Source organism: Macaca thibetana, chromosome 18, assembly GCF_024542745.1.
Source record: "Macaca thibetana thibetana isolate TM-01 chromosome 18, ASM2454274v1, whole genome shotgun sequence".
In the NCBI taxonomy this organism is placed as follows: Eukaryota; Metazoa; Chordata; class Mammalia; order Primates; family Cercopithecidae; genus Macaca; species Macaca thibetana.
This window is the reverse complement of record NC_065595.1, coordinates 30,800,180-30,827,526: the sequence shown is the minus strand read 5'-3', so window position 1 is coordinate 30,827,526 and position 27,347 is coordinate 30,800,180. Positions and strand designations below refer to the sequence as shown.

Genomic DNA, 27,347 nt, shown 5'->3' with positions numbered 1-27,347 from the left:
AAGCCATTGGTGTAAGTCCAAGGGTCCAAAGGCTGAAGAACCTGGAGTCTGATGTCCAAGGGCAGGAGGAATGGAAGGAGGCATCCAGCACGGGAGAAAGATGAAAGCTGGAAGGCTCAGCAAGCCAGCTTATCCCATCTTCTTCCGCCTACTTTGTTCTAGCTGCACTGGCAGCCAATTGCATGGTGCCCACCCACACTGAGGGTGGGTCTTCCTCTCCCAGACCACCGACTCAAATGTTAATTTCCTCTGGCAACAACTCACAGACCCACTCAGGAACAATACTTTACCAGCTATCTAGGCATCCTTCAATCAAGTTGACACCTCATATTGACTGTCACAGTATCATCTTATCCTGAAGGAGGGCCGATTAGAGCCAGGCTCAAGCTGCACCTGGGAAAGTGGCTACATTCCCTCATATTACCTGGGACAGGGCATATTTGGTGTTATATGGTTTACACAGTGATCTTGTTTTTGTGCCTGGGCAAAATTACAGTCTTGTTTCATATCACTTTAGTGTAGTCACAGAGGGACTCCGTCTGATATTGGTGTTTTGTAAGGTTGTTCATAGCAAAACAACAACACGGCCCAGCAGAGAGGACCAGGCCAGCTTCCAGCATGACCCAGGCCTAGCTCTGAATTTCAGATCAGTTCCTGGAAGTCAGGCTGCTTTTCTCTTTCTGAACTAAGTGTGTCTTTTATGAAATTTGCTTCTTTTCCAATGTGGTTTTCCTGTTGAGGCTTTGAAGCTAGGCCTAAACCTCTTTGAGTATGAGCTGAAGGCTTTCCTCACGTAAGGGTATTCTTTGGTCAGCCACTCAAAAAAGTGAATCCATCTTTAGGTTGGAAGGTGGATTCAAAGGTCAACTTTTCACTGCATAGTATACAGCAGGTCCCTACATAACATTGTTTCATTCATTGTCATTTTGACATAATGTCGGTGAGAAAAAAAGAATTGCTTCCTGGCCAGGGCCACTGGGTGTGGGAAGTCTGCAGGTTCTCCCTGTTACAGTGGGTAGCTAGTCAGGCATGAGCAGGGCAGGGGAGAGCTCCCCATTCCACACACACACCCAGAGCATCGGGTGACCATCCAGTGATGGTCAAGGCAGTTGTTAACTATCTTTCTAAAGTAGTCATTGGTCACAGCCAGCATCAGAGAAAGGCAGTCTCCCGATAGAAAACATGTGAAACTGGTGATCAGCCACTTCCTGACAAGATCCCAGGAGTTGAGAGAAGTAACACAAGACCACAGAAGCAGGCCAACATGTAAAACCCCAAGTCAAGAGGTTAAGCTGCGCTCTTGACTCTTTCAAGTCACCCACTTGGCCCTCTTCCCAGTGTACTTTCCTGCCTTTCCACTCCTGTCCTAAAACTTGCCTTGGTCTCTCCTTCTGCTCTACGCCCCTCAAATTCTTTCTTCTGAAGTGGCAAGAATTGAGACTGCTGCCTCATTCATAGAGACATGGATACGTTCCACTGGTGAGATCCCCATGACTGTTTTCTTTGGATTCTCCAGTGTCCTCCCATGTCCCAAAGCTGTGTACGTGAGGTGAATGGGTATGTCTAAGTGATCCCAGTCTGAGTGTGGGTTTGTAAGCACACCCAGTGACAGGATGGGGTCCCGTCCAGGCACCCTGAGCTGCCAGGAGAGGTGGGCCCTCAGTGACTCTGAAATGGAATAAGTGGGCAACTTTCTCATTTGTTTTTATTAATCTTTCTTAAATGTATGTATAGCTTTCATTTCAGTGTTTAATACTAGAAGTGTTTTGGTCTTTATTTAGAAGTTTGTTGATGTTTTGGCTGGACATGGTGACTCATATCTGTAATCCCAGCACTTTGGGAGGCCGAGGCAGGCGGATCACTGGAGGCTAGGAGTTTGAGACCAGCATAGACAGCATAGTGAAACCCCATCTCTATAAAAATACAAAAAAATTAGCCAGGCATGGTGGCAGATGCCTGTAATCCCAGCTACTTGGGAGGCTGAGGAGGGAGAATCACTTGAACCCAGGAGGCAGAGGTTGCAGTGAGCTGAGATCTTACCATTGCCCTCCAGCCTGAGCAACAGAGCAAGACTCTGTCTCAAAAAAAAAAAATTTGGTGTTGTTTGTATGATCATAAATATGCTGTAGGAACTGTTTATATCAACTAGCTTATGTTAAAATTGGTGTCATGTTATTTTGTTTATACTCGTGATTTCCTAGAACCTATCAGTGACGCTGAGGACTAATTATACTGTGACCATTTTTCTGGATCATGAAATATTTCCATGGTGGTCTCTAATGATGGGTGCTTAAGGGCACCATCCCTGGAGATGTCTTCTTGTATATTTTTAGGTGGGTCAGGTTAACAATGGGTGTGGAAGGGCACCATCTCTGGAGATGTCTTATTCCATACATTTGGGTGTAAATTTTTTTAAAGATTTCCAGGTGATTCTGATGTGTGCTAGTTAAGAAAAAACGTATCAGTATTTCCACATAGATGCTCAGTTTCTGGGCTATTCTGTTCCACTGCTCAATTTTTCCATGTCCAGGGCCGGGCACGGTGGCTCATGCCTATAATCCCAGTACTTTGGGAGGCCGAGGCGGGCGGATCACCTGAGGTCAGGAGTTTGAGACCAGCCTGACCAACATGGAGAAACTCTGTCTCTACTAAAAATACAAAATTAGCCGGGCGTGGTGCCAAATGCCTGTAATCCCAGCTGCTAGGGAGGCTGAGGCAGGAGAATCGCTTGAACCTGGGAGGCGGAGGCTGCGGTGAGCCGAGATCATGCCATTGCACTCCAGCCTGGGCAACAAGAGTGAAACTCCATCTCAAAAAAAAAAAAATTTCCATGTCTGTCATTCTCACACATCTTAATTACTGAAATTTTGTAAGTCTCGATGCCTGCTAAGGAAAGCTTCCCACTTTCTCAGGGAGGGTCTTCCTTATCCATGGGCCTTTGCTCTTCCGTATAAATCTTATAATGAACTGTCAATTTTCACATAGGAACAGTTGAAATTTTGATTTTTAATCTATAGATCAACTTGGGGACAACTGACAAACTTTTAGTGGTATGGAGTCTTTGAATCCATGTACCTAATTATTTCTCCATTTTTATGTTGTCATCGTTTTTCACTTATATTTTACAAATTCCTCCATACAGATCTTGTGACTATTTTCCCACTGATTTTTCATGCCATCTCTACTGTATGCTATGATATACATAGGATTGGGTCTATCCCTGCACTCCCTATTCTGTTTCACTGATCTACTTGTCGTTGCCTACACCAAAACTGCCTTTAATTCCATAGCTTTAAAGTAATTACTCAATAAGCCTTGTTATCTGAGAGTCTCTCCCTGCCGCCAGCTTTTGGACTGTAAGATGCTGACCTCTGGTTTAAATGATCATGACACATATTAGAATATAGGCCCCATAATGAAGCTCCTCAAGAGAGCATTACAAAGAAACTTTGTCAACCTGTAGCTGCAGAGTTTTAAATTTCATTTAGATTTGGCACACCACTTTATTCAAAAGTATTTATTTCCACAAATTTTTATCCACAGCTAAATATTACAGTGACTATTACAAGCATTTTTCTATAAACAAACGTGTAGTTTACAGATTTGTGCAAAGTGGAAAAATATTTTCATCAGTAGTCTTTCTTCCACGGTGTTAGATTCACCCCTGAATATGATCTGAACTCTTTCGGAGAGGCACTCCTTCATCTAAACGTCAGTTGGTGGCAAAATGTTATATTCAAATCTGGATTATTCTGATACGGTGTCACTTTAGAAAGTAGCTTAGTTTCATTTCTGATTGATCCCCTTTGTTAGAATTAGAAACTTTCTTTCTTTGAAAAACAATCTTTTCTATCTAATGACCTGGGTTTGTCATTGGCATTAACCTCTGTCTACACCCTCTAATTCTCTAATTATGGCACCAGTGGGTATAAAAAGTGAATTATGGTTATTTGGCTCATGCAGCAAATTGGAGAAACTGACCACAAATATTCTGTGAAGAACTACAAGGTCTTGCCCCATGCTGTCCCATTTTAGTGACCGTTTAGTTATGTAGGCATTATACAAATGCCTCAATTTAGGACACCCTTGCTGTCTTAGTAGGTCAAGTGTATGAAAATTTACTTTATGCAGAATAAATGAATTCTAATTTATTGGTTACTGGAATCTTAATGTATGAAAGCTCTAAGTAAATATTTGATGAATTGATGGTAGCAGCGTTGATTTTTAAATGTTCCAAGCTCCTAGTTTTGTTTTTGTTTTTACAAAAGCCTTAAAATTTAGTACTAGGGAAATCAAAGAAAGTAACTCCCACTGACATGCTTCATGGAAAAGGGAAAAACATCTACCTTTGGGTCTAATCTGCCTCCCAGGTGAGCCTACAGGTACTGGAACTCTAACTGCAACTATCAGGGCATACGGAAAATTCATGATGTAATATGTTGTCGGCTTCAACAACTCGTGTACATACACATTTACTATAAGTAAACAGGTCCCATATAATACTTAAAACACAAGTTTTTGATCTATAAATACTTGATTCTTAATATTTAAAATGCTTCTAATGTTTTAAAAGACAAAACTCCCCATGATATCACATTGAACATTAAAATTATTCCCACAGCAACACTTATTTCAGAGAAACAATTGATAAGTCAGTTATCTTAGTAACCGCTAAAGGCACCTGGTGAGAAAAGCGTCAACTAAATTTTAAATATTAAAAAATTAAAGAGACATCTAATGCAGAGTTCAAACCTATATGTTGAATTGTTAGTCATTACTGATTTCATGACACTGATAAATGTTTGAATTGATTTTTAAGAATGCAGCGAAAATGCTAACAAAAGATTATATAGTTCCCCGAAAGATGCTTCTTCTAGTCTCCAAGTATTAAATAAGATAGATCTAAATATTAACTACATATAAAGTATATATTTGTTAGTCATCTATAAATTTTAAGTACAATTCCAGTGATACACCTTTGTCTTTTGGAAGAGAAGAACTAAATCTGCCATTTCTTAGGCTAAATGGACTATTCATAAGGTCCTTCCCTCCCCATTTATTCTAATTGCCAAGCTTTTATTCAGTAAGCTCTTGGCACCTATTGATTAACCAGAGACAGCAGACAGTAGTGACCAAGAGAGATGGAGAGAATGATGGTATAAGACAGTATATAAGGACAGCAAACCACTGTATTTGTGGAACCACTGCATGTCAAAACTCCTTAACACTCTAACAAGGCATTTTTGGTCTTTTAAGATTAAGGATAGTCCTTACATAAGAGACTCAGTTTCAAACTAAAGTGCATTAAAAAGCAAATTATACTTCACAAACAACTTTAAAGAGGTAGCCCACAAACCCAGTTGTTTTAGATTGGCCTTCTAAATGAAGTCAGCACATGGATCCATGGGTGAGTGTCATGGAAGTCAGTGATTATGTAACTGTAACGAAAGAAAAAGGCACAGCTCTGCAGACACCCAAGAGAAGCTGGCATGTTTAATGTGGATGTAGAGGGGATAATGCCCATGACAACTGATTGGAACACAACTGTCAGCAGCCTTAACCTAGGCTAAGACTGGGCTAAGCCCCAGGAGATGTAGAGAAGGACTGAGGAAGCTGTGCTCTAAGGGCACAGTGCAGAAGGTAGCTTGGAGTGTGCTGTGTTTCCAAGAGCCTTTTAAGTTGGGTGGTTGAGTGAAAGAGGGTGGAGGCAGGCTGTTCTACTGCCATTTCATGTATAAACCCTATTTTCTCAATGTAATACAAAGACTCTTCTATGACTTGCAAATACCATTTTTTCTTATGGGAACAGCATACTGCTATCAAGAAATAGGGAAAAGACAGTTAAAAAAAAAAAGTGTGGAAAGAATATGGGTTTCCAGTTGAATGCTTGCTTTTGAAGAATCCAAAAACAAGTTAAAAAAAATTCTAAGAGCAGCAAAAATCTAAGCCTATTACTGAATTACTTTTTAAAAATCCTTATTTTGTAGGAGAGATATTTACAATTTTTTTGTGTGCTAAATTTGAAAAACGTTGAAAATAACCTGAAAAGGGAAAGTTGACCTAAACCATTTTATTCTCTTAAAAAAAAAAAAACCCAAACTTTAGTATAATATCCCTGAACTGATTATTTTTGAAGGTTTTTCAGATGCTCTGATGTGCAAGTTTTAGTTTGTTTTACTATTTGGTTTCTGGAATAGTAGAGCATTATGTGATGCTCTTACTGGAGGCTTAATGGTACTAAGAGATTAAAAGTTTTCATATTGACTTGTTTGGTTTTTATATCTATAAATAAAACAAGTTGTTATACTTTTCTGATATTTAGCTTATATACATTTTTGTGAAAGTTTTGTGGGACTTGGAAAGTGTATGGACTAGCATCAGAAACAAAATATTTTTCCATCTTTCTCACTTGGAGTTTGGGATAGCAGCATTTCAATAATCTCTTCCATTAAACCAAGATTCCACAAAAGTGTTTGAGCACACTGAGGATTGGCACTTCTAATTTTGCTTCAGAAACCAGTACTCAAAATGTCTGGTCTGGAGGTCATTTAAACCACTGTCTTTGTATAATCAGCCATTAAAAAATATTTTGGGAACATTTCTCAGAAGTCTCATCCCCATATTTTTGTTCTTAAAACATCTCACCACAAACTCAACCATGCCTATAGTTTGCAAACTTTGGGAAATGTCAGTATATGCCATTATGATGGTTATTAGTACCATTATTTGTTAAAAGCCCTTTGAAGGCAATTTATGTGACTTATATATATTTGATATTTTAATTTGGACATTCTCCAGTTATATGCAAAGATCAAAACTAGGCAGCTTCATTTTATAGAATTGGCACCTTTTATTTGTCTATGGGGAACGCTTGGTGTCTATAAATTATGCATATGTGTTGGACTGAAATCAAACTTAAAATCTTCCATATTTCAAGTGTTTTTATTCTAAGCAGTAGGTACAAAAAAATAATGACATAGCTGTGTCTAATTCTGTATAGTTCAGCACCCCTCCACAGGCTGTCAATCTCTGATTTGATCTACTTTTACCAGATTTAACAGATCCTTGAATTTACTGTATATACTTCCTTTTTGCTCACATTGGGAATCAAACTAATGCTGGAAACATACATCTTCAGACTTCATTGAGGAATTCCAGATTGAGACACGCTGGGATGTGGATTGAGTCCATGGTTAGAGAAGATGGATTAAATGGAAACACAACAGGAAACATGTGCTTGGCATCTAACAGCAGTTGCTGAGGGTCATTCCGCTCTTGTAGTTGTGCCTATGGGGAAGAATAAGACCATGGAAAGTTTGAGTACCCCTAAAAATAGCCAGTTTAAGTAAATTCATGAAAGTGAGTTGGCATGTATCATGGACAGATTTCTAAGACAATTAGGTAAAACTTCAGGACCAGGAGAATGTGATCTCCTTACCCTTGAGGTATTTAGTGGGGCAAGAAGCCCTGACTTAGGCTTCTTGGAGATCAGAGGGCTACAAGCACTCTCCCAATTCTAGCATTCTTTAAAAAATGTTCTATCTAAGGGAGAATATAAAATACATCTCAGGTGCAAACCATATGGAGAGGCACTGTAGTGGAGTGGCCAAGGGCATGGATTTTTTAGGTAGACAGCTTGAGCTCTAATCCTGGCACCACCCTGGGCAAATTCCTGAATTTTTCTATGCCCTAGTTTCTTTACCTGTAGAATGGAATGGGAGAAGAGTACATCACATAAAACGGCAGAGTAGGAAGCTCTAGGGATTGGTCCCTCCACTGAAGCTACCCTGAACTAGAAACAGTGATTATCAACTATCTTGTAACTCTGGAACTTGAGTGGACATTTATAACAATTGGGAGAGTGATTGATAAAGGGAGAGGCTGCTGATCTTTGCTAAGAGAACTGTGTGTGTGACCCAGCTACTATCTCCCTCTCTTCAGCTCCCCTGAAGCTATGGGGATAGCAGCCCATATTCCTGGAGTAGCTAGCTGGCCAGGGTAGGCAGTGGGACATTGTCCTCCAAAAATTTGGGGTTGTGCACTTTGGTTGATCTGGTGGGTCCCAGCAGATGCCTGTCTTGGTTAGACATTTCTTGGGATGCAATGGCTTCCACTAGTGGCATCAACTAGAAAATTTAAAGGCACAGAGCCCCTCCCTGCTTCCTATTTGAAGCCAGAAATTTTAGGAAAAGTACAAAAACTGAAATGAAAAATTGACTAGAGGAGTTTAACAGTAGACTTCAGCAGGCAGAAGAAAAGATCAGTGAACTTGAAGATAAAGCAATTGAAATGATCCAGTCTGAGAAGAAAATAAAAATAATGTAAAAATGAACAGAGCCTAACAGACCTACGGGACACTAAGAAGTGTACCAACATACACATTACAGTAGTACCAGAAGGAAAAGAGCAAGAAGGGGGCAACAAAATATTTGAAGAAATAATGCCTGAAACTTCCCAAATCTGATGAAAGACATGTATGTAATCATCCAAAAAGCTCAATGAACTCCAAGTAGGATAAAGGCAAAGAGATTCACAGTGAAACACATTATACTAAATTGTCAAACCCTAAAACAGATAGGGAGTCTTGAAGGCAGTGAGAAAGAAGTGACTTGTCACATACAGTCACCCCTCAGTATCCATGGGGGATTGGTTTCAGGAATTCCCACAGATACCCAAATCCATGTATATGCAAGTACTGCAGTCGGCCCTGTAGAACCCAGAGATACAAAAAGTTATCCCCCCATAGCTACAGGTTCTGCATCCTGTGAATACTGAATTTTGAATCTGTGGTTGGCTGAACTTGCAGATATGAAACCTGTGGATATGGAGGGCTGACTGTATAAGGTATCCTCAAATAAGATTAACAGCTGTTTTTTCATCAGAAATCATGGAGGCTAGGAGGCAATGGGATGACACAGTTCAAATCCAGAAAGGAAAAAATCTTGTCTGCTAAGAATTCTAAATCTGGCAAAACTACCCTTCAAGAATGAAGGAGAAATTAAGTCATTTCCAGAGACAAAGAAGGACATTATATTTTAATAAAAGGTTCAACTCATCAAGAAGATATAATAAACATCTGCACCTAGCAACAGAACCTCAAAATATTTGAAGTGAGAACTGACAGACTTTAAGGGAGAATAGTTCTACAGTAATGGTTGGACATTTCAATACCCCATTTTTAATCATGGATAGAACCAGATAGATCAATAAGAAAACAGAGGCCATGAACAACACTATAAACCAATTAGTCCTAACAAACACATATGGAACACTCCACTTAGCAGCATACACATTCTTCTCAGTGCATATGGAACAGTCTCCAATGGACCCTGTGTTACACAAAACAAGTCTGAATAAATTTAAAAAGATTAAAGCCATATGAAATATTTTTTGATTATGATGGAATGAAACTATAAATCAATAAATGAAGGAAAACTGCAAAATCCACAAATATGTGGAAACTAATAAGTTCTTAAATAGCCAATGGGCTAAAGAAATCACAGGGGGAATTAGACAATAAAAATATAATAAACCAAAACTTATGGGATGGGGTAAATGTAGTGCTAAAAAAGTTTGTAGCTGTAAATGTCTACATTAAAAAAAAACAAAAAACAAAAACAACTCAAATCAATAACCTAACTGTATACCTTAAGGAATCAGAAAAAGAGCAAACTAAACCTAAACCTAGAAGAAATGAAATAACACAAATTACATGGAAAAATAGAGAATAGAACAACACCCAAAACAAATGAAATCAAAGTTGGTTCAAAAAATTGACAACCCCCCCCCCCTTTTTTTTTTTAGACCGAGTCTTGCTCTGTCACCCAGGCTGGAGTGCAGTAGTGTGATCTCTGCTCACTGCAACCTCCACCTCCCAGGTTCAAGTGATTCTCCTGCCTCAGCCCCCTGACTAGTTGGGATTACAGGTGTGTGTGAAGACTAAAACGAGAAATTAGCAAATCAGAAATGAAAGTGAGGACATTACTGCCAATTTTACAGAAATAAAAAGGATTATAAGAGAATACTATGAAAAATTTAACACCAACAAATTGGATAATCTAGATGAAATGGACAAAATCCCAGGAACACACAAACTACCAAAACTGATTTAAGAAGAAATATAAAATCTGAATAGACCTGTAACAAGTAAGGACATTGAATTTAGTAATTAAATATTTCCCAACAAAGGAAAGCCCAAGACGGACTTCACTGGTGAAGACTATCAAACATTTTAAGAAGAATTAACACCAGTTCTCAAACTCTTCCTAAAAATCAAAGAGGAAGGCACACTTTAACTCATTCTGTGAGGCCAATATAACCCTAATATCAAAGCCAGATAAAGACACTGTAAGAAAACAAAACTATATTCATCCCTTGTCAATATAGATGTAAAAGCCCTCAACAAAATGCTAGCAAACTGAATTCACTAAAAGGTTGAAAGGATTATACACCATGACCAAGTAGGATTTATCTTCAGAAAGCAAGGTTAGTTCAACATAAAAATCAATGTAATATACCACATTAACAGAATGAAGAGGAAAAAACCCACATCATCTCAATTGATGCAGAAAAAGCATTTGCCAAAATCCAACTTTTTTTTTATGATAAAAAGATAAATCCCTCCATGATAAAGACCATAGGTAAAAACCCACATTCAACATCACAAATATCATACTCAAAATGTTTTTCCTCTAAGATCAAGAATAAGATAAGGATGCCTATTCTTACTGCTTCTATTCAGCATAGTTCTAGCCAGAGCAGTTATGCAAGAAAAGAGATAAGAGGCAGTCAATTTGGACAGGAAGAAGTAAAATGATCCTTTTGCAGACAACATATCTTACATGTAGAAAAACCTAAAGAATCCACACACAAATATTGCTAGAGCTAATGAATTCAGGAAAGTACATAATAAAAAACCAACACATAAAACTCAGTTGTATTTCTATTCACTAGTAATGAATCATCAGAAAGAAAAACAATTCCATTTACAATAACATCAAAAAGAATAAAATACTTAGGAATAAATCTAGCCAAGAAGGTGCAAGACTTCTGAAAGAGCCAAGACCTCAACAAATGGAAAGACACCTATATTCATGTACTAGAAGACTTAAGATGACAATACTACATACAGCAATCTATAGATTCAATGCTATCTCTATCAAAATCCCAATGATGTTTTTCGGAGAAATCTAAAAAATCCTAAAATTCATATCAAACTTCAAGGGATCTTGACTAGCCAAAGCAATCCTGAAAAATAACAAAATTGGCCGGGTGCAATGGCTCATGCCTGCAATCCCAGCAATTCAGGAGGCTGAGGTGGGCAGATCACCTGACGTTTGGAGTGCGAGACCAGTCTGGCAAACATGGTGAAGCCCCATCTCTACTAAAAATGCAGAAATTAGCCAGGCATGGTGGTACATGCCTGTAATCCCAGCTACTTGGGAGGCTGAGGCAGGAGAATTGCTTGAACCTGGGAGGTGGAGGTTGCAGTGAGCCGAGATTGCACTACTGCACTCCATGGGTGATGGAGTGAGACTGTCTCAAAAAAAAAAAAAAAAAAAAAAAAAAAAAAAAAAAAAAAAAAGGAGGACTCACACTTCCCATTTGAAAACTTTTTACAAAGCTATGGGAATCAAAACAGTGTGGTACTGGTATACGGACAGACATATAGACCAATAGAATATAAGGGCCCAGAAAAAAAAAACCCTCATATTTTTGGTTAATTGATTTTTGACAAGGGTGCCAAGTCCATTCAATGGGGGAAAGGGCAGTGTCTTTGATAAATGGTGCTGAGACAACTGGATATCCACATACAGAAGAATGTAGTGGGACATTCACCTTACACCATATACAAACATTAACTCAGAATGGATCAAAAACTTAAAGGGAGCTAAATCTGTAAAACTCTTATCATATCTGATAAGGATTTAATATCAAGATTGTACAAATAACTCCTATAACTCAATACTAAAAATGCAACAATCTAATTTAAAAATGAATTAAAGACTGGAATAGATATTTCTCCAGAGAAGATACGCACATGGCCAATAGGTGCATGAAAAGATGCTAGTCATCAGAGAGATACAAATCCAAACCACAATGAGATACCACCTCACACCCATTAAGATGGCTATAATTTTAAAAAGCTGGAAAATCACAAGTGTTGGTGAGGATGTGGGGAAACTGGAACTCTCATGCATTGCTGATGGGAATGTAAAATGGTATAGCTGCTGTGGAAAAGTTTGAGGTTCCTCATAAAGTTTAAAATATAGAGTTACCGTATGACCCAGTAATTCTGCCTCTAAATATATGCTCCAAAGAACTGAAAAATGGATCTCAGCTACTTGTGCAGCAATGTTCATAGCGGCATGATTCCCCATAGCCAAAACGTGGAAACAGTGCAGTTTCCATGAGCCAACGAATAGACAGAATGTGATATATGAAGGGAATATTAGTCACTAAAAAAAGGAATGAAGTTCTTACGCATGCTACAACATGGATGACCTTTGAGAACCTAAGTGAAATAAGCCAGACCCAAAAGAATATCGTATGACTCAACTTATATGTGATATCTAGAATTTACATATAATTTAATATAGAAGCCTACCCAGCGTTGAATGGAAGGGAGAATATTATTTGTGCAAATGGGTAGTGTTCCTGTTTAAGATGATGAAAGAATTTTGGAAATAGTGGTGATAGTTATATAATATTGTGAATATACTTAATGCCACTGAACTGTACACTTAAAAATGGTTAAATGGAACACACATACCCCAAAACCATGGGATGGGGAAGAGTTCCCTTCTCGTAAGGTTGTGAGGATTGAAAGAGTTAACAGGTATAAAGAACAGAGTACCATCACTGGCACATAGTAAGTGCTGTATTTGCTGTTATCAGTTTTATAATATGCTCCTTTGTTCCTCCTGCCCGTGCATTAACCATTAATCTCTGAACCATGAACTGCTGGTAGAAGCTGTACTTTTACAAAAGTCAATAGGGTTAACTGTGGAAGTACTGCCAAAAAGGAAAATCAATTATATACTGATTTTGTGAAAACACAATTTATTTTTCTCAAACCTCAAAACAGGCCATGGTCAGTAAATACATAGCAGCATTTGAAAAGTGCTGGGAAACAGGTTTACAGAATGAAGTCAGTTTGAGCATGGCATTGTAAGATGGTTCTATAGTGGCAGGGGAACCTAGAATTGCCCATGTTTTCATCCATTACCTGAATTATGAATAGAAAGCATGACTTAAATTTCCAGTACCCGTGTGTTTGGCATCTTGAAAGACGGGCCAAAATTTTAAAGTAATTTTAATCATTTGAAAAAGAGGTTTGAAATAATGGGAGAGAAGTTTAAAGGAGAGAAAGGCATTTAGGGAGGAATAAACAACAAGCCTCACTAATTCAAGATACTCAATGATGGCTCTGATATGGCCTGGCAGAATGATTCTCTGGGATTGTTGAAGGCTCACACACATCCCACTCTGAGTTTTGCTGCATTTATTACCACGAACCTATCGCATGGCATATGTATGTAAAATGTGAAATAGCAGGAGGCTCTGGGAAAAAAGTCATCTTTGTAGCACTTAAGGACCCTTGTATTTATCCACATTAGTTAGATGTGACAGTAGACTTCACTACCTAAAAGGTTTGAAGAAATTTTAGAGAGTATAAAAATGGGAAAAGAAAGTGAAATATTACCTCTATTATCACAATTCAACAGCAAAAGGCATGTATACATTTAATCAATTAAAATTTACAAGGTGGTCATTTCACAGAAATCCTCCTGTGAATGCTTTGGTGAGTTTAACTTCAAATTTACATTTTTAAAGGTCAGTATAAAGCTATAAAAAGCCCACAGTGCCCAAGCAATGGTTTGTTTTAACAAGTAACTTGTCTTTATCACACAGGTGAGTTCAAATGTAGGAGGGTGGGATTATTCACCATTTCTTCTGAGCATTGTATAGGTAGAAACAGAACATAAAACTATAGCTCGGCCGGGCGCGGTGGCTCAAGCCTGTAATCCCAGCACTTTGGGAGGCCGAGGTGGGTGGATCACGAGGTCAGGAGATCGAGACCATCCTGGCTAATATGGTGAAACCCCGTCTCTACTAAAAATACAAAAAATTAGCCGGACGTGGTGGCGGGCGCCTGTAGTCCCAGCTACTCGGAGGCTGAGGCGGGAGAATGGCGTAAACCCGGGAGGCGGAGCTTGCAGTGAGCCGAGATCGCGCCACTGCACTCCAGCCTGGGTGACACAGCGAGACTCCGTCTCAAAAAAAAAAAAAAAAAAAAAAAACTATAGCTCACACACAAAAAAATTTTGATGGAACTGCGAGACACTGAAACTGATTACTGAGTAAGATTCAAAATCTGACTGTACACACTTTCAGAGAATATTTGGGCTTAACCTCCATTATATTTTTCCTTTGTCCTTAATCTATTAAACCTGCAGTATGATTTGGCATGTATTTTTTAACCTGAATTCTCATAAACAGTGGGGTTGCCAATTTATGAGCAGTTATAGTTCTCCCTCTAACGTGTGTCTCAGATATTCAAAACCAAACAAGACTTTCTAAACTTGCACTTTTGTGTAAATTATCAGCCCTCCATAAAAATCCACATAATGGGTCCAGGGTCAGATATCTCAGTGGCTTCTGTCATCAAACTCTTCCCATTCAGCATCTGACTATGAGCATCCTAACTGGATACTTTCTGTCAGCACCACCCGCAACCCCGTTGTTATATTCATGTTGGTGAGTAGAGACTCACTCTGCCTGCCCTGCTCTGTGGCCTGTGTCTTTAACAATCAACTGTGTTTCTGTCATTGCCCTTAGGAGAATAACCTTTAGTCTGACTAGGCACCCCTTCCCAGACGTGTGGCCTCTGTTCCCTACTTAGATGCTGGGCTAAAGTTCATTTAGATTGTTTTTGCCATGGCTCTTTTCAAACCCCTTTTTAGCCCTTTTCAGGGCCCTCTAAATCTCTGGATCTACATTGAAACACTGTAAGGAGCTCCAAATAAAATTCCAGGAGTATTCCAAAGGGAACAGCTTCTTGTACAAAGCTCCATGTTTCCTCATGTTTCCTCAGTGTCTTTGATAAACCTCCATTTGGTCCCCTTTTTCCTGACTCTCCCTCCTCTGATCACTTCCCCCTGCACCCCTTTTTAATCCTTGTTTCATGTCAACATCACTTCACTGGCCAATAAGGTCATTTCAAAGTTTGAGGGAGTGCTATGTCTCCCCTGAGGTGCTCCCCACAGGTAATCATGGGAGAAGAGTGGCCTGTTTTCTGAATCATTGCGACATGACTATCATTCTAACACTGTCACAGTTACTATCACATGCAAAGGTCAGGCACTCAGCCAAAATCACCTTGGGCTCGGCTTGAGGAAGCTCATCTTTAAGAAAAAATTCCCATCTTAAGAAAAGACAGATTTAAATAACCGTTTTCCCTATTACATTTTCTTTCAAGCATTTTCCTAAAAGCAAATATTGTAAGTCTTAGACAAAGAGTTAAGAGCTCAAATTGTTTTCTTTAAAGAACATTTCTTAGTTCCATTTATGGTTAGGACTGATATTCTGCTTACATTGTTAATTCCATTTGGTGCTAATAGTTCAGTAACATGCTAGTGGCAAATGAAATAATGCTTAAACTATGTCTATAATCTGAGAGGCAGAGATTGTAAAAGTTGAGTTTTCTGTGTGTAAATAATAAGTTACTCATGGGTGATACGGTTCATGTTTACCTAAGTAGAAAGCCTAGGAATGTAAGGTCTCCTAACATATATGTAACCAGTATTTTAGTAATAAAGAGAAGCAAAGTTGAAACCCAAATTTTCAATTTCCTTTATAGTCTTAGACTAGGACTTTATAAAATTACTATTTTAAAACTCACCTGGATCGTTCGTATAAAGGCCACTGTTACCCGTTCTTCAAATTCATTCAGGGGAGTATAAAGGTTTAAAATTTTGACAATCTGTTGGGAGTAAAAACAGAATTTAGCACACAGCTAAATGAACATGAGACAACTTTTGAACTTTAAAGAATATGTGACATTGGAACAAGAGTATGATCCTTTTTAGACAAGGCTCACAACACAGATGGAGCTGGACTGACATTTACACTTGGAGCCTGCATCCAGTAAACTAGAGCCCACAGCTTTGCCAGGTGGATCTGAGCCCTCTCACCGAATTCATGTCTCCTGTAAACCCACCTGCCCCTCCCCACTATGCTCGTTGGTATACACAATGAGGAGTTTAGAATGCGGTAGCCTGAAATCCTTAGCCTCTTATCTACTAGTAATTTAAAGGTTTCTTCTGAAGAGTACTGGAGATCTTACATTAGATGAGAAAGGTCTTGTTTAATACCTAACTACCCCCATCCACCAACATTATTTACAAATGAGTATTTGAACAGGAGATACTCTTTTGTCTGCCTACCACTGGTTTGGTAGAAGTAGACTGCCCAAATGCAATGCCAGCTGCATTCTAGAAGCAAACTTATGTCAAGTGAAATGTATTTAAAGAGGAGAGAAATGTTTGAAGACTTTCTGGAAATGTTTACAGAAGGAAGCAGTTTTTTTTAAGAGTTCAATATATAATATTTTAGTAGTAAGTGGAGGAGGTAAGGAAAGGTGTTTACTTTGCTATATTAAGATATGTTTTTCTGTACTGAGTTTGGATTTTGTTATTTATCTTTCAGGGAATGGCAATGTATCAGCAACAGAGTCATTGTTACACATTTTTTAGGGAAAAGGAAAGTAATACTTAAATGCCCCTAAGTTCTTAATGACTTCATTTAAAACAATATAAATGAGTGTGAGTGAAAATATGACCATATTGAAATTAGTTTTAAAGAAAACTTTTTTTCTTACAATTACAGTTGTAAAGAAAGCAAATACCTGATGCTGCCAATTTATGAAAATTTGTGGATTTCTATGTAAGAAACATTCCAGAATTCATTACATTTAAAAAAGTTTTTACCTAAACTTGACGTTTTGTGGGTTTGCTACCTTATCTTTTTAAGTGAGTAAGATGGATAGAGAGTTACGAGAAAACAGTATCCGTGGCATCCTTTTTCACAGACCAAATGGTTTTTGGTTCATCTAGGAATATCCCATTAGCTGTACTTCAAAATTGTATCTTTAGGGGTATATAGAGGGTGGGAGTGCAACACTAACAACCACTAACGAGAACAGACTTGGAATGGATGCTGGGCTTGCTTGGAATATCATGGTTGACAGAGGTGCAGAGTGACTGTACCTGCTGGGTGCTGAGGGAGGTAGACAGGGAGCAGATGGCCTCTGCATCCTCCTGGGTTTTCTTCTTCAATTGCAGGAGCTGGGCTGCTTGGATCAGAGGTTCCATGGTCTGAACTGCTCCACTCTGGTGAAGGTTTCTTCCCCGAAGCCACTCCTCAAGCTGACTTATATTGTACCTTAGCCATAGGTAGAAAGCAAGCCATGTTAAGCCGGTCCTCCTGATTCACTGAGAAGGGGACACCTGTTGAGTTTTGCAGGCCAGCTGCAGCTAGTGTCATTATTTATCTCACATGGTTAAAAAACACAGCAAGTGCCTTGCACTCAGGAACTATTTGTTGAATAAAGAATGAACAAATGAATGAGTGGGTACTTAAAATCAAGCAAAGATGAAACACCTGAAGTGTCTAAATTAACGGGGAAAAACAGGTATTAAATATACTGAATTGTAAGTATTTATATTTAACATTCACAAATGTATTTATACTTCTATGTGAGCCTTCATGCCCCTTAACTCATTTTCTCTCTGACCTATCTGCTTTGTATTTAGTCTTTAACTTAGAGTGTGTCAATATCTTTAAGCTTTGAACTAATTTGTTTACCAAGTCAACCATCTCAGTGTTTGATGGATTTCACCAACAGATAAAAAGGTGATGGATTTGAGTCACAGACTGATGGAGACAAGGACTGTCAATTAGATTTGGATTTCACGTTTAGAAACAGCAGTCTTGTGTTCTGATTCTAGTCAGTGAAGGCCCACTCTATCTGTGTTGTTGGGGGGTGCTCCTCTCTTACCTGAGTTGCATGCCTGTGCTCCAAGAGCAGACGTCCTTCCGCAGGAGCAGGTTGTTAAGAGTCACTGCGTTGATCATGTAGAAGAGCTGTTTGAATACCTGCAGGACGATCTCAGGGTCCAAGCCCTGGTCACACATGACTGTATGAAAGGCATTCATCTGGCGGATGATAGCTTCCAGGCAGTATGAGTTATCCCCATCTGCCATGCTGGAGGAGCGCTTCCGGTAGCCGGTGGGCTTCACACCAGATAGACCCTGAATGCTCTCATTTTCCAACATGGCAGATACTGAAAGAAAAGCACACTTGGAGAAGCTTGCATTCCCCACTAACAATGCAAAGATTGGACCACTCAAATCATTTAGTGCTCGGGACTTTAGCAATGATACCACCCAGAGATGTGCAATGTTGACATGCTCAGGAACTTACAACATTTGGCAAAGAATTTCTAATGTGTTGATTTCTGTATGGAATAAAACAGCTGTGGACAGCATTTTCACTTAAATTTACTGACGATTAGACAAAGATGATGGGCATGTACCAGCTCAATTCAGTATCACCGGTGCTGAAGTCCACAGTTTGAGAATTGAGCAACCTGGGTGTCATCCTGGCCTAGCCACTGACTATGTAAATATGAGCTTCATTGGTCTGTTATACTTACTAAGCAGCAATTGACTACGTACCAGGGGCTTTCCGTTCAGTATCTCAATCTTCCAACAACTCTCTGAAGTACTACCCATTTTTATGAGGAAGTTGAGGCATAAAGAGGTTAAATAACTTGTCTGGGGTCACACTGATAGGGAGTTGCAGGGCCAGGATTTCAACCCAAGTCTGTCTGACTCCAGAACTGGTGCTATTAACCTTCTCATTATTCTGAGTATCTCCAGCTTGATATGTCAGTTCTCCCTCTGTCTGGTGCCTTATAAAAAGATTTCCAGACAGGAAGGAGGGTTTGGAATAAACCTCATTTCAAGTAATATATTTCTAGATTTGTTCTTCCTGGGATTCACCCATAACCTACTTGTGTTGTAAGAACCTTGGGAAAGCATTTTGAACGGGTCCAGGTACAGTTTCTTTCCCAGCCTTGGTGGAGCACAATGAGTAATGTATCTACACATCATTTTTCTTCCTATTGAAAATGTAACTGCTCTCATTTCTCAATTCTGATTTCATGTTCAGTGCCCAAGTACACTGCTTGGCCCAAAGCAAATGTCTAATAAATACTGATGCATCATGCCTACTGCTGTGTCCTTTAGCATGAACACTCCTGCTTTCTTCCATGAATCAAGTTCATAATAGGTTGAGAGAGTTATGTTTTTTCACTGTATATGCATTTGTACCTTTTGAGTTTACATTTATTATGTATGAAAATTTGGGAAAAAATACAACATATTACAGAAAAAGAGATAAAGGGAAAGTCATCTATGCTTCTGGCACTGTGTCAAATACTTTCACTGCTCTTTTTAAGCATGATGTGCACACCTCAGTTCTGCCTTCACTGGGAAGGTTCTGGCTATCTGGAGGTCATGGCTAATATATCTGGTTCCCGAAAGGCAGAGGGTGCTGACCACGCCTTCCCCTCGTTTCAGACCCCATGATGAGTGATGTAGCTCTCCTGCTGCCAGCTTACCTATCATCGGCTGTAACATGCCCTCGGCAATTTTAATGAGCTGCTGGTAGATCTGAATGGAAAGGTCACTCAGCACCTGACGGTATTCGGTGAGGTCAAAGTTCTTAAGACAGTGTTCGTTCTGCTTTGCAGTGTTCTGAGTCATGAAGCCCTGCAGAGGGAGAGGCGTGCACTACTGAGTTCTGTGGTCTGCTGGGCCCAGCACAACTTCCGGGGCTCCGGTAACTTTAGTCATCTATTTGGTGGGCAGGGGGCCTACTCAGGCCCTTCCTATGTAGATGATGTTTTACAAAACCCTGTCAGTTCTTTGAGGCCTCATTGATGACCCTTGAACTTGAAGGTAATAGAAAAACTCAACATGAGAGAGAAAGCCTGAATCGCTCAGTCCAAATCCCCAAGGCGAAGTGATTTCCCTACAGTAGCAAAACCCAGGTTGGTACCAGGTCCAGAGAAAGGGATCCCTGCTTTCTCACTTTGTCCAGTGCTTTCCCCAATATACCAAGTCCCCCTAAAATGTTAGATGATGTGCAGCCTCTAAAGGAGTGTGGCCATGGGCCAGATTATATGCTTGTATGAGGAGAAGGTTTATATATATTCTATCACTGGGTATCAGAATTAATAGATGAACTAAAGTGATTTCATAGCTACAGTACTGTGTCCTCTTAGCTTTCTGTATCAATCAGATGAAATAACACGTAAGTTAACGCAACTGCTGATATCAGGAGGACTCATGTGACCAATGTCCTTTTCATTGAGGCTGAGGGAAACCAATAGCAGCCAAAAACATTAGTGCTCCCAAAAGGGCAACCATCTATAGCAAGGCCTGTTGTACTGTGTCAAATACAAAGCCATCTTAATACAAACAAAAGCAGGCAGAAAAGGGGATAATTGTAATCATGAAGATAGAGTCAATCATTCTTCCTTGTTATTTGGACCACATGGATCTGGTTATGCTGTGGTTCAGGTCTTGACCCAGGTTCATATTCTCTGACCCAGAGAACATGAGCACCACAGCCTAATGTAATGGAGTTCTAGGTCCTGCTCTAGCCTTATATAACCTACAATTTAGAATGTGTATAACACTGGGAAAAGTGATGGACTTCAATGAAATAACATTACATGTAGTTCTGTGCTTCAAGTAAATGCTTGGATATTACAATTTTGTAACAGAAGACATGTGGTTTGAAATGGCCATTTCTTTAACCTTTGGCCCATCCCTTTTATCATAAAAGCAGGCCATCAAATGAAGTGCTGGTTCTTAGGAGAGAGATGGAGTCAAGCCAACTGCAAAGAAGGTAAGACTGAAAGGGCATATCCTCTTACTAACCCAGGGAGAAGAGTCTGTCAAAATTGGTTCTGGCACAAAAGATGAAATAAAGCTTTAAAAATGGTCGCACTATTTTGGTTTACACTATGTCTTGACCTTGGGAAGGGTAGATGGTGAGAAATGTGAAAGGAAGGGGAAGAAAAGTCGGGAAGACTACAGGAACCTGTGAGTGGGTATGTCTGGAACGAGTTGGGATTCTCACCAGAGAAACTAGAATGGAAACAAGCTACATATTACTAGGTCATTGGGCAGAGTGCAGAGCATGAGAGAAGTTCTTTCAGGGACCAAAGCTGGGAATGTGAGTTCCAGAAAAAGCTGGGCCTTACAGGTCCGGTGTGGATTGTGAAGTGATGGGGTTAGTTGGGCCTCAGGTCAAGGAATCCAATTTGGATAGGTGCATGGAGCTGGGCCTCCAGGTCAGTTTGCACACACATAGTTCTGATTACGGCATGCCTCTTTTCTTGTGGCCATCTTTGTCTATCTTGAAATGGACAGATTAATCAGTTGGCTTAGGAGAGACGGTGACCCAGTAGGCAACTGAGCTTCCTGCCAGTATCCATTGCAGTGGGGCTCTTCTAGAGCTGATATAGAAATGTCAGGTTACAAGAGTTTCATGGAGACTCCCAGGGCCTCTATTGATGATGAAAGGTTATGTAGACTCTACTTACATAACCCAGGAGTGCTTTCTGGGGCCCCTTGGGCTCATCAAGGCCTCCTGGAGGCAGGTCTACTGTGGCCGGCCTTATTCCTGCTTCCAGCCACGAGGTATGATAAGGTGTGCCCACGGTCTGAGGACCCCAAGGGTGCTCCGAAGACCCCCCCGACCTCTGAGGGGATACAAAGCACTTCTCAACCGCATTTGGATGAAGCAGGAACGCCTCCTGGGTGCCCGGCTCTTCACTCACCTCATCCCCACTGTACTGCTTCAGACAGTGAAGAAGGCGGCAGGTGTTGGATAACCAGAATGACGTCATCTCAAAGTCATCATTGTGCTTCTGTGAAAAGAAAAGGACATCCTCAGCTCTAGGTGGCTCCCGTCTGGTGAAATGCTTCCTCAGTGCCTCTCCCCCCACATTTCCTACCCTTACCTAGTGTTCCTGAGCAGCCCTGAGGCTGGGCAGGGCACTTGCCAGTCACAGGGCTGAGACCCATTGCTGAGAGGCAGCATGAGTGTTCCTCTGCTACCAGGGATGGTACACAGAACCCCCGTCTTGGTCCCCTGATCAGTGGTGCACATACAGGGACACACATAAAGGACAGGCTGCCTTCCATGGCTGAAGAATGAATGCAAAGCTGAGTGACAGATGAGGCTCTGCCCCAGCAGCCCTGGGCTCTCGTCTAACTGCCTGGGCTCGCTGGCTCTATTTCTCAACTGCCAGTTATCCAACACAAGGGATGCTAAAGAGCACAACAGCAAAATAGTTTGGTGTCCCATTTATCTAGACGTCAGACGCATCGTGGCTTTAACTCTAGAAAACAGCTATAAACCCGAACTAGGTGAAAAAGCCTGCTCAGCAACCCAGACAGCTATGAGACAGCTGCTGTATTAAAACTGATGACTTCACACAGCTCATGCTGTCAAGTAAGCGTTATCATTATCAAATGACAGAGTGGTATGAGATACGACCAAAAAAAAAAAAAAATGAGGTTGAATAGAAAGTGACTGGTGGGGCTGGGACATGCTATTTTAGCTCAGAATTAGGGAAGGCTTTCCTAAGGAAGTGACATTTGTTTCAGCCCTAAATTGGCCTAGACTGGCCCAAGATTCCAGCTGGATGGTGCTCATGAAAGAGGGTCAACGCTGGAGACACAAATCTCAGAGCCACTAGCACGCAGATACATGTTTTAGAGCCATGAGTGAATAAAATTGCCTGTGGAGGGCAATGCAGCTACTGAGGGCAGGAAACCAGGCTGGCTCTGGAATTCTTAGAGCAGCAACCGGCAGCTCAGTGGACCCCAGAATTGGTTCAGACTCAGAGCTTTTGAGAATGGCTTATGTCCTGGAAGCAGCAGTGTGTGAGAACTAAAGATGGTCTCTAAGAGCAATAATACTCAGGGCACAGGCCGGCTAGCAGGCAGAAATCCCTCTCACTGAGGGCTCATCTCCCTCAAGAATCTCACCTTCCACTGCCTGGCTCTCGCCCCTGTGTGGACAGCCTCACCTCCCTGTAGGCCAGTCTGTTTCTGCAGTGTCTGCACTGCATTCAAGAAGAGCCTTGGGCCTTCAGGTGGCATTCCTGAGCACCTTTAACACCTTGAGGCAAGCCCTGTCCTGGCCCAGGCTGCCTCACCTTGGGAGGTGATGGAATGTCACAGCCCTCCCTGTGTTACCCCCAGGGAAGAAAGCACCCGGACCCTTGGAAAGGTGGAGAGGGCCTGTGTTTCAGGGGTGTCCCTGAACTTGCTCCGGGGTGAGGACCACACATCCTTGGCTGCAGCAGGATGTCCCCCTAGCACCTCTGGCAGTGGGCAGGCCAAGGCTTCTGTAAGCACTGGGCAGGTCTGGAGGCTCAGCAGGGAGGAGCTGGAGGGCTACCTACGCCAGAGTCCTGGGCTTCCTGCCATTGCTGGGCCTGAGCATCCTTCTCTGGGAACTGCCAGGCATCGCGGTTACATGGATGCTTCTGTGGCTCATTTACCTTCAAAGTTGCAGCCTTGGGAGAATTCACTACAGCCAAATCCAGACACAGAGAAGCAACCGTGAGGGGCTGGCTTCGCTCCGCCCACCACAAACCATGACCTTCTGCAGGGGCTGCTTACTTTCAGGACTTTCTTAATGCCGTTGATGGTGGAGGTCAGCAGGGAGTGCACCTTGAGATCGTCGTTGGTGTAGTCCGCATGCCGGATGCACATGTAGAGGATATAGGCGGGGAGACAGGGCACTGCGCCCGACAGCATCTGGGGCTTCAAGTCTAAGGGCAACGACAGCAGCAAATGGCAAGAGTTAGATCTATGGGGAACAGTGGAGGCTGTCAGAATCCTCATCTGAATAGAGATGCTTTCAGTATTCCCCCATAGCTCATCTAGGAATAGATGTCTCAAAGAGGATGGGGAGAGAGGCCACCCAGGGTACCCGAACTCCCGAGCCTACCTACCAGTAGTTTCAGACACTGTGGTTAGAAACACAGAACCACATTCCTAATTATTTGCACTACAACACTGAAACAGGCTTCTGCCTCAGCCTAACGACAGGGAGGAAAAGTGCCTGCAAGTTACATAGATGCCTTTGTCCGCAGCCAACAGGGGTCCATGGCAAGAGGAAGGCTGAGGACAGGACTTAGCTCCCACACGGGGGCAGCAACTCCTGATTTGTGGGCACCACCACTTCCAGAAGGCAAGGGCTGGCTCCAGAATTAGACACATTGTATGTTCCCAAAGACAGGGCCAGCCTGCTGAGGGCTGGGGAAGCTGGAACAACCTCTAGCCCATCAGTTCAGGAACAAATTACCCAGCTGTACTTGCCCAGCCTCACAGCCAAATAGATCAGGCAGACCCCCCTCCCCAGCTCCAGTGCCACTGCTCAGCATGCATCTCTCCAGCCGCTATCCTACTTCCCCCAACTGCTCTCCTCTGTATCCCACAGACAGATACAGCCTGGGCAAGGGCTGCTCTGGCTGGACTGGACGGGCCTTGTGAGTCTCCCCATTAACTACAGACTCAGCCTTTTGGCCCTTTCTTGCAAAAGGCCCTGGAGGGACAGGAAGCAGCTGTCAGACCATTTTCTATTTCAGACCATGCCAGGAGAGCCAGGCTTAAGGCAACAAGTGGTGGTAGGAGGCCAGAGAACTGGGGGGAAAGGCCTGGTACGAAGGCAAGATGACAGGTGAGAACGGGGCAGGAGCCCAAGGCCCCAGGGGTCTCACCATAGCTCTGCACTGTATCTCCAGCCCTAGTTCTTTATACTCATACCCTCCCAAACAAGGCCTCATGAGCCACCTCTAGGCTCAGAATGGCAATGAAGGGAGGCCACCTCCCTCCCACCTGCAGGTGGACAGTATCCTTGCAAACCTTCTACCAGGCTGGTCCTGGGCTGGGCTCTGCTGCCAGCAGCTCCAGTTGGTACTTGGGTTACACCATCCCTGCTCCAATGCCTCTGTCTAGTTAAATGCCAACTGTAGGCCATAATACTCTTGAGTACATGGTTGACATTTGGGTATTTTATAGGTCCAACGATGGCTGTGGATTGGCCATTGGCTCTAATTAGAATGCCAGTCACATTTGTCCAGGAAGATGTATTTTGTAGGCCCAGACTTCCAATCCATAACTTCTTTCTTCAAGCCCGATCCATGTGCAGATTGCAAACAACTTGTCCTGCCTTGGAATGTTCTATTGTGATTGAATAAAGCTTGTTTGGGCTCCCCAGCTAAATGTTAGCGTCTTGGGGAACAGGGACAATGACACTAGTTTTATTTCTCCTCCACAGCAACTGCCCAGTGCCAGGCACCTAACAGGTAGGTGGCTGGTGGTCAAGTTTTGGCATTTGTTTGGGTGGGGTATTTTGGAGGGAAGATGACTGCGGGATTTTCCTAGGCAGCTCAGCGGGAGATGAGCTTTCCTGGGGCCACCTGAGCAAGGGTCCTCTCATGCTGATGGCAGGGCTTTCTCTATAAAAACCCTGGCAAATGGCAGGAGGGAGCCACCTGTCTGACACAAGCAGCCTTATTTATTGAAAGTTTCATTCACCAGAGATGAAAGGTTTGTTCCTAATTGCGTTTGAACAAGATGCAGTCTGTTTAAGGAAGTTTAAGATAAACTTACGTCACATTTAATTGCTGGACAACTGCAGGGGAGATTAAGCTTTATAAAAGAGCAAAATACGTCTAAGAAGCAGGCTAGTAAAAACCCACAAAGCAAACAGCGGGAACAAATCAGTTCAAGGCAGACGCCACAATCCGTTCTCCCTGGGTCCCTCGGCCCTAGGCAGTGCTCAGCAGAGTCCGACTTCAGTTTTACTAAGTTTCTCTAAAATAACGCTCGCCTCTCATTTGAACTTTAAATATTCCTGCAAAAGCTACCACTCTGAAATCCTCACATTTGAGAAGAGTTCTGCAGTTTTAACACAGCACTTTCGCCTTTGTCACACTTCACAGCATGGGGCAGGCAGGTCAGTGTCATCACACCCATTGCACTAAGGCGCCATGGAGAAGGGAGCTGCTGGCTCAGGGTCCAGAGGATCAGACTACCAAAGGTTTCTCCTTTTACACACAGGACTCTCTCCTCTAAGACTCTTCCTGGCTCTGCAGGGGAGTGCAGGACTGGGTTGGTACAGAGCAGGGAGGTGGCCTGTTGCAGCCAGATGGAGCACAAGACTGGAGAGGAGGGAGCTGGTACGACTGGCAAAGCAGCACTGGGCACAAACCTGAGCAAGCTGCACAGGTGACACAGACTCCCTCCTGGCCCTTGCTGAGCAGCCAAGAGGGACTCAGAGGGGCGGCGGGGGCTCCTCTTTTCACAGAGAAAACCCCGCCCTCTTGGCAGCTCGTGTGGAAAGTCTTTCAGTTCTAGGAGCCCAGCTGGGGAAGGGATTCTGAGCAGCGGCTCTCACAGCTGCCTGGTGGCCCTAGGGAGCACATGGGGCTGGGGGGGAGGCAGGCCAGCCCTGATTCGGGCACATGCCTGGATGAGAAACTGCAGATAATCACAGGGACAGTAAAAGCCAACCCTGATGAACTTTGACAGTGGGACCAGGGTGATCCCAGACAGAGTGCATGAGCTCAGTGTTCCCCAGACTTTAATGAACCTGTGGATATCACCTGGCATCTTGTTATGTGCCTTGCAATCCAGGAAGCCTGCATGGAGCCTGAGATTCTGCATCTCTCACCCCTTCCCAGGTGATGCGGATGTTGCTGGTCCAGGGACCATGTGTGAGCAATGAAAAATGAACTTTCATTCTCACAACTCCATGCCAGTGGCATGATTCCCTTTCCTGTGCTCTACACAAGAACACTGGTGAGTAGCACCGCCACGGCCATGTGTGGCTAGTTAGGAAAGAAGCCAGGTCTGAACACAGCCCATGTGATTCCAGAGACCACACCCACATGTGCTGTACCACACAGCACTTTAAACTGTAAAGTCCTAACCAAACAGAAGGAATCTGAATCCTTGATCCACTGCTTCCCAGCTGTGTGACCTGGGCAAGTCACTAGAGTGAGTCTCTGTTTCCTTCAGTGTCAAATGAGAAGGCAGCAGTTCTGACTTAAAGGGAGGTTGTGAGGATTAAATGGGGATGAGGGTGATGTGCCTGGCAGAGGACCTGGCAACTGGATGTGCTCCAAAAGCATGAGCTGCCATCATTGCCAAAGCACTGTGGCCCATACTGAGCTGCACCAAGG

The 27,347-nt window shown here is 42.2% G+C and overlaps 1 protein-coding gene across 3 annotated transcripts in view; it reads right to left on the bottom strand.

The window, feature by feature from the left end:
• Nucleotides 1-6,923: 6,923 nt before the first annotated feature.
• The window catches only part of MYO5B (myosin VB), a 393,467-nt gene continuing 373,043 nt past the window's right edge, over nt 6,924-27,347 (bottom strand). For all 3 annotated transcript variants that reach the window (XM_050767677.1, XM_050767678.1, XM_050767680.1), the window contains 7 exons: nt 23,776-23,927; nt 21,921-22,010; nt 19,689-19,839; nt 18,062-18,347; nt 17,271-17,445; nt 15,905-15,985; nt 6,924-7,287 (listed from right to left, as the gene is read on the bottom strand). In XM_050767677.1, the coding sequence (XP_050623634.1) occupies nt 7,135-7,287; nt 15,905-15,985; nt 17,271-17,445; nt 18,062-18,347; nt 19,689-19,839; nt 21,921-22,010; nt 23,776-23,927 (1,088 nt within the window). In that variant the 3' untranslated portion in view covers nt 6,924-7,134. The remainder of the gene's footprint in view (nt 7,288-15,904; nt 15,986-17,270; nt 17,446-18,061; nt 18,348-19,688; nt 19,840-21,920; nt 22,011-23,775; nt 23,928-27,347) is intronic.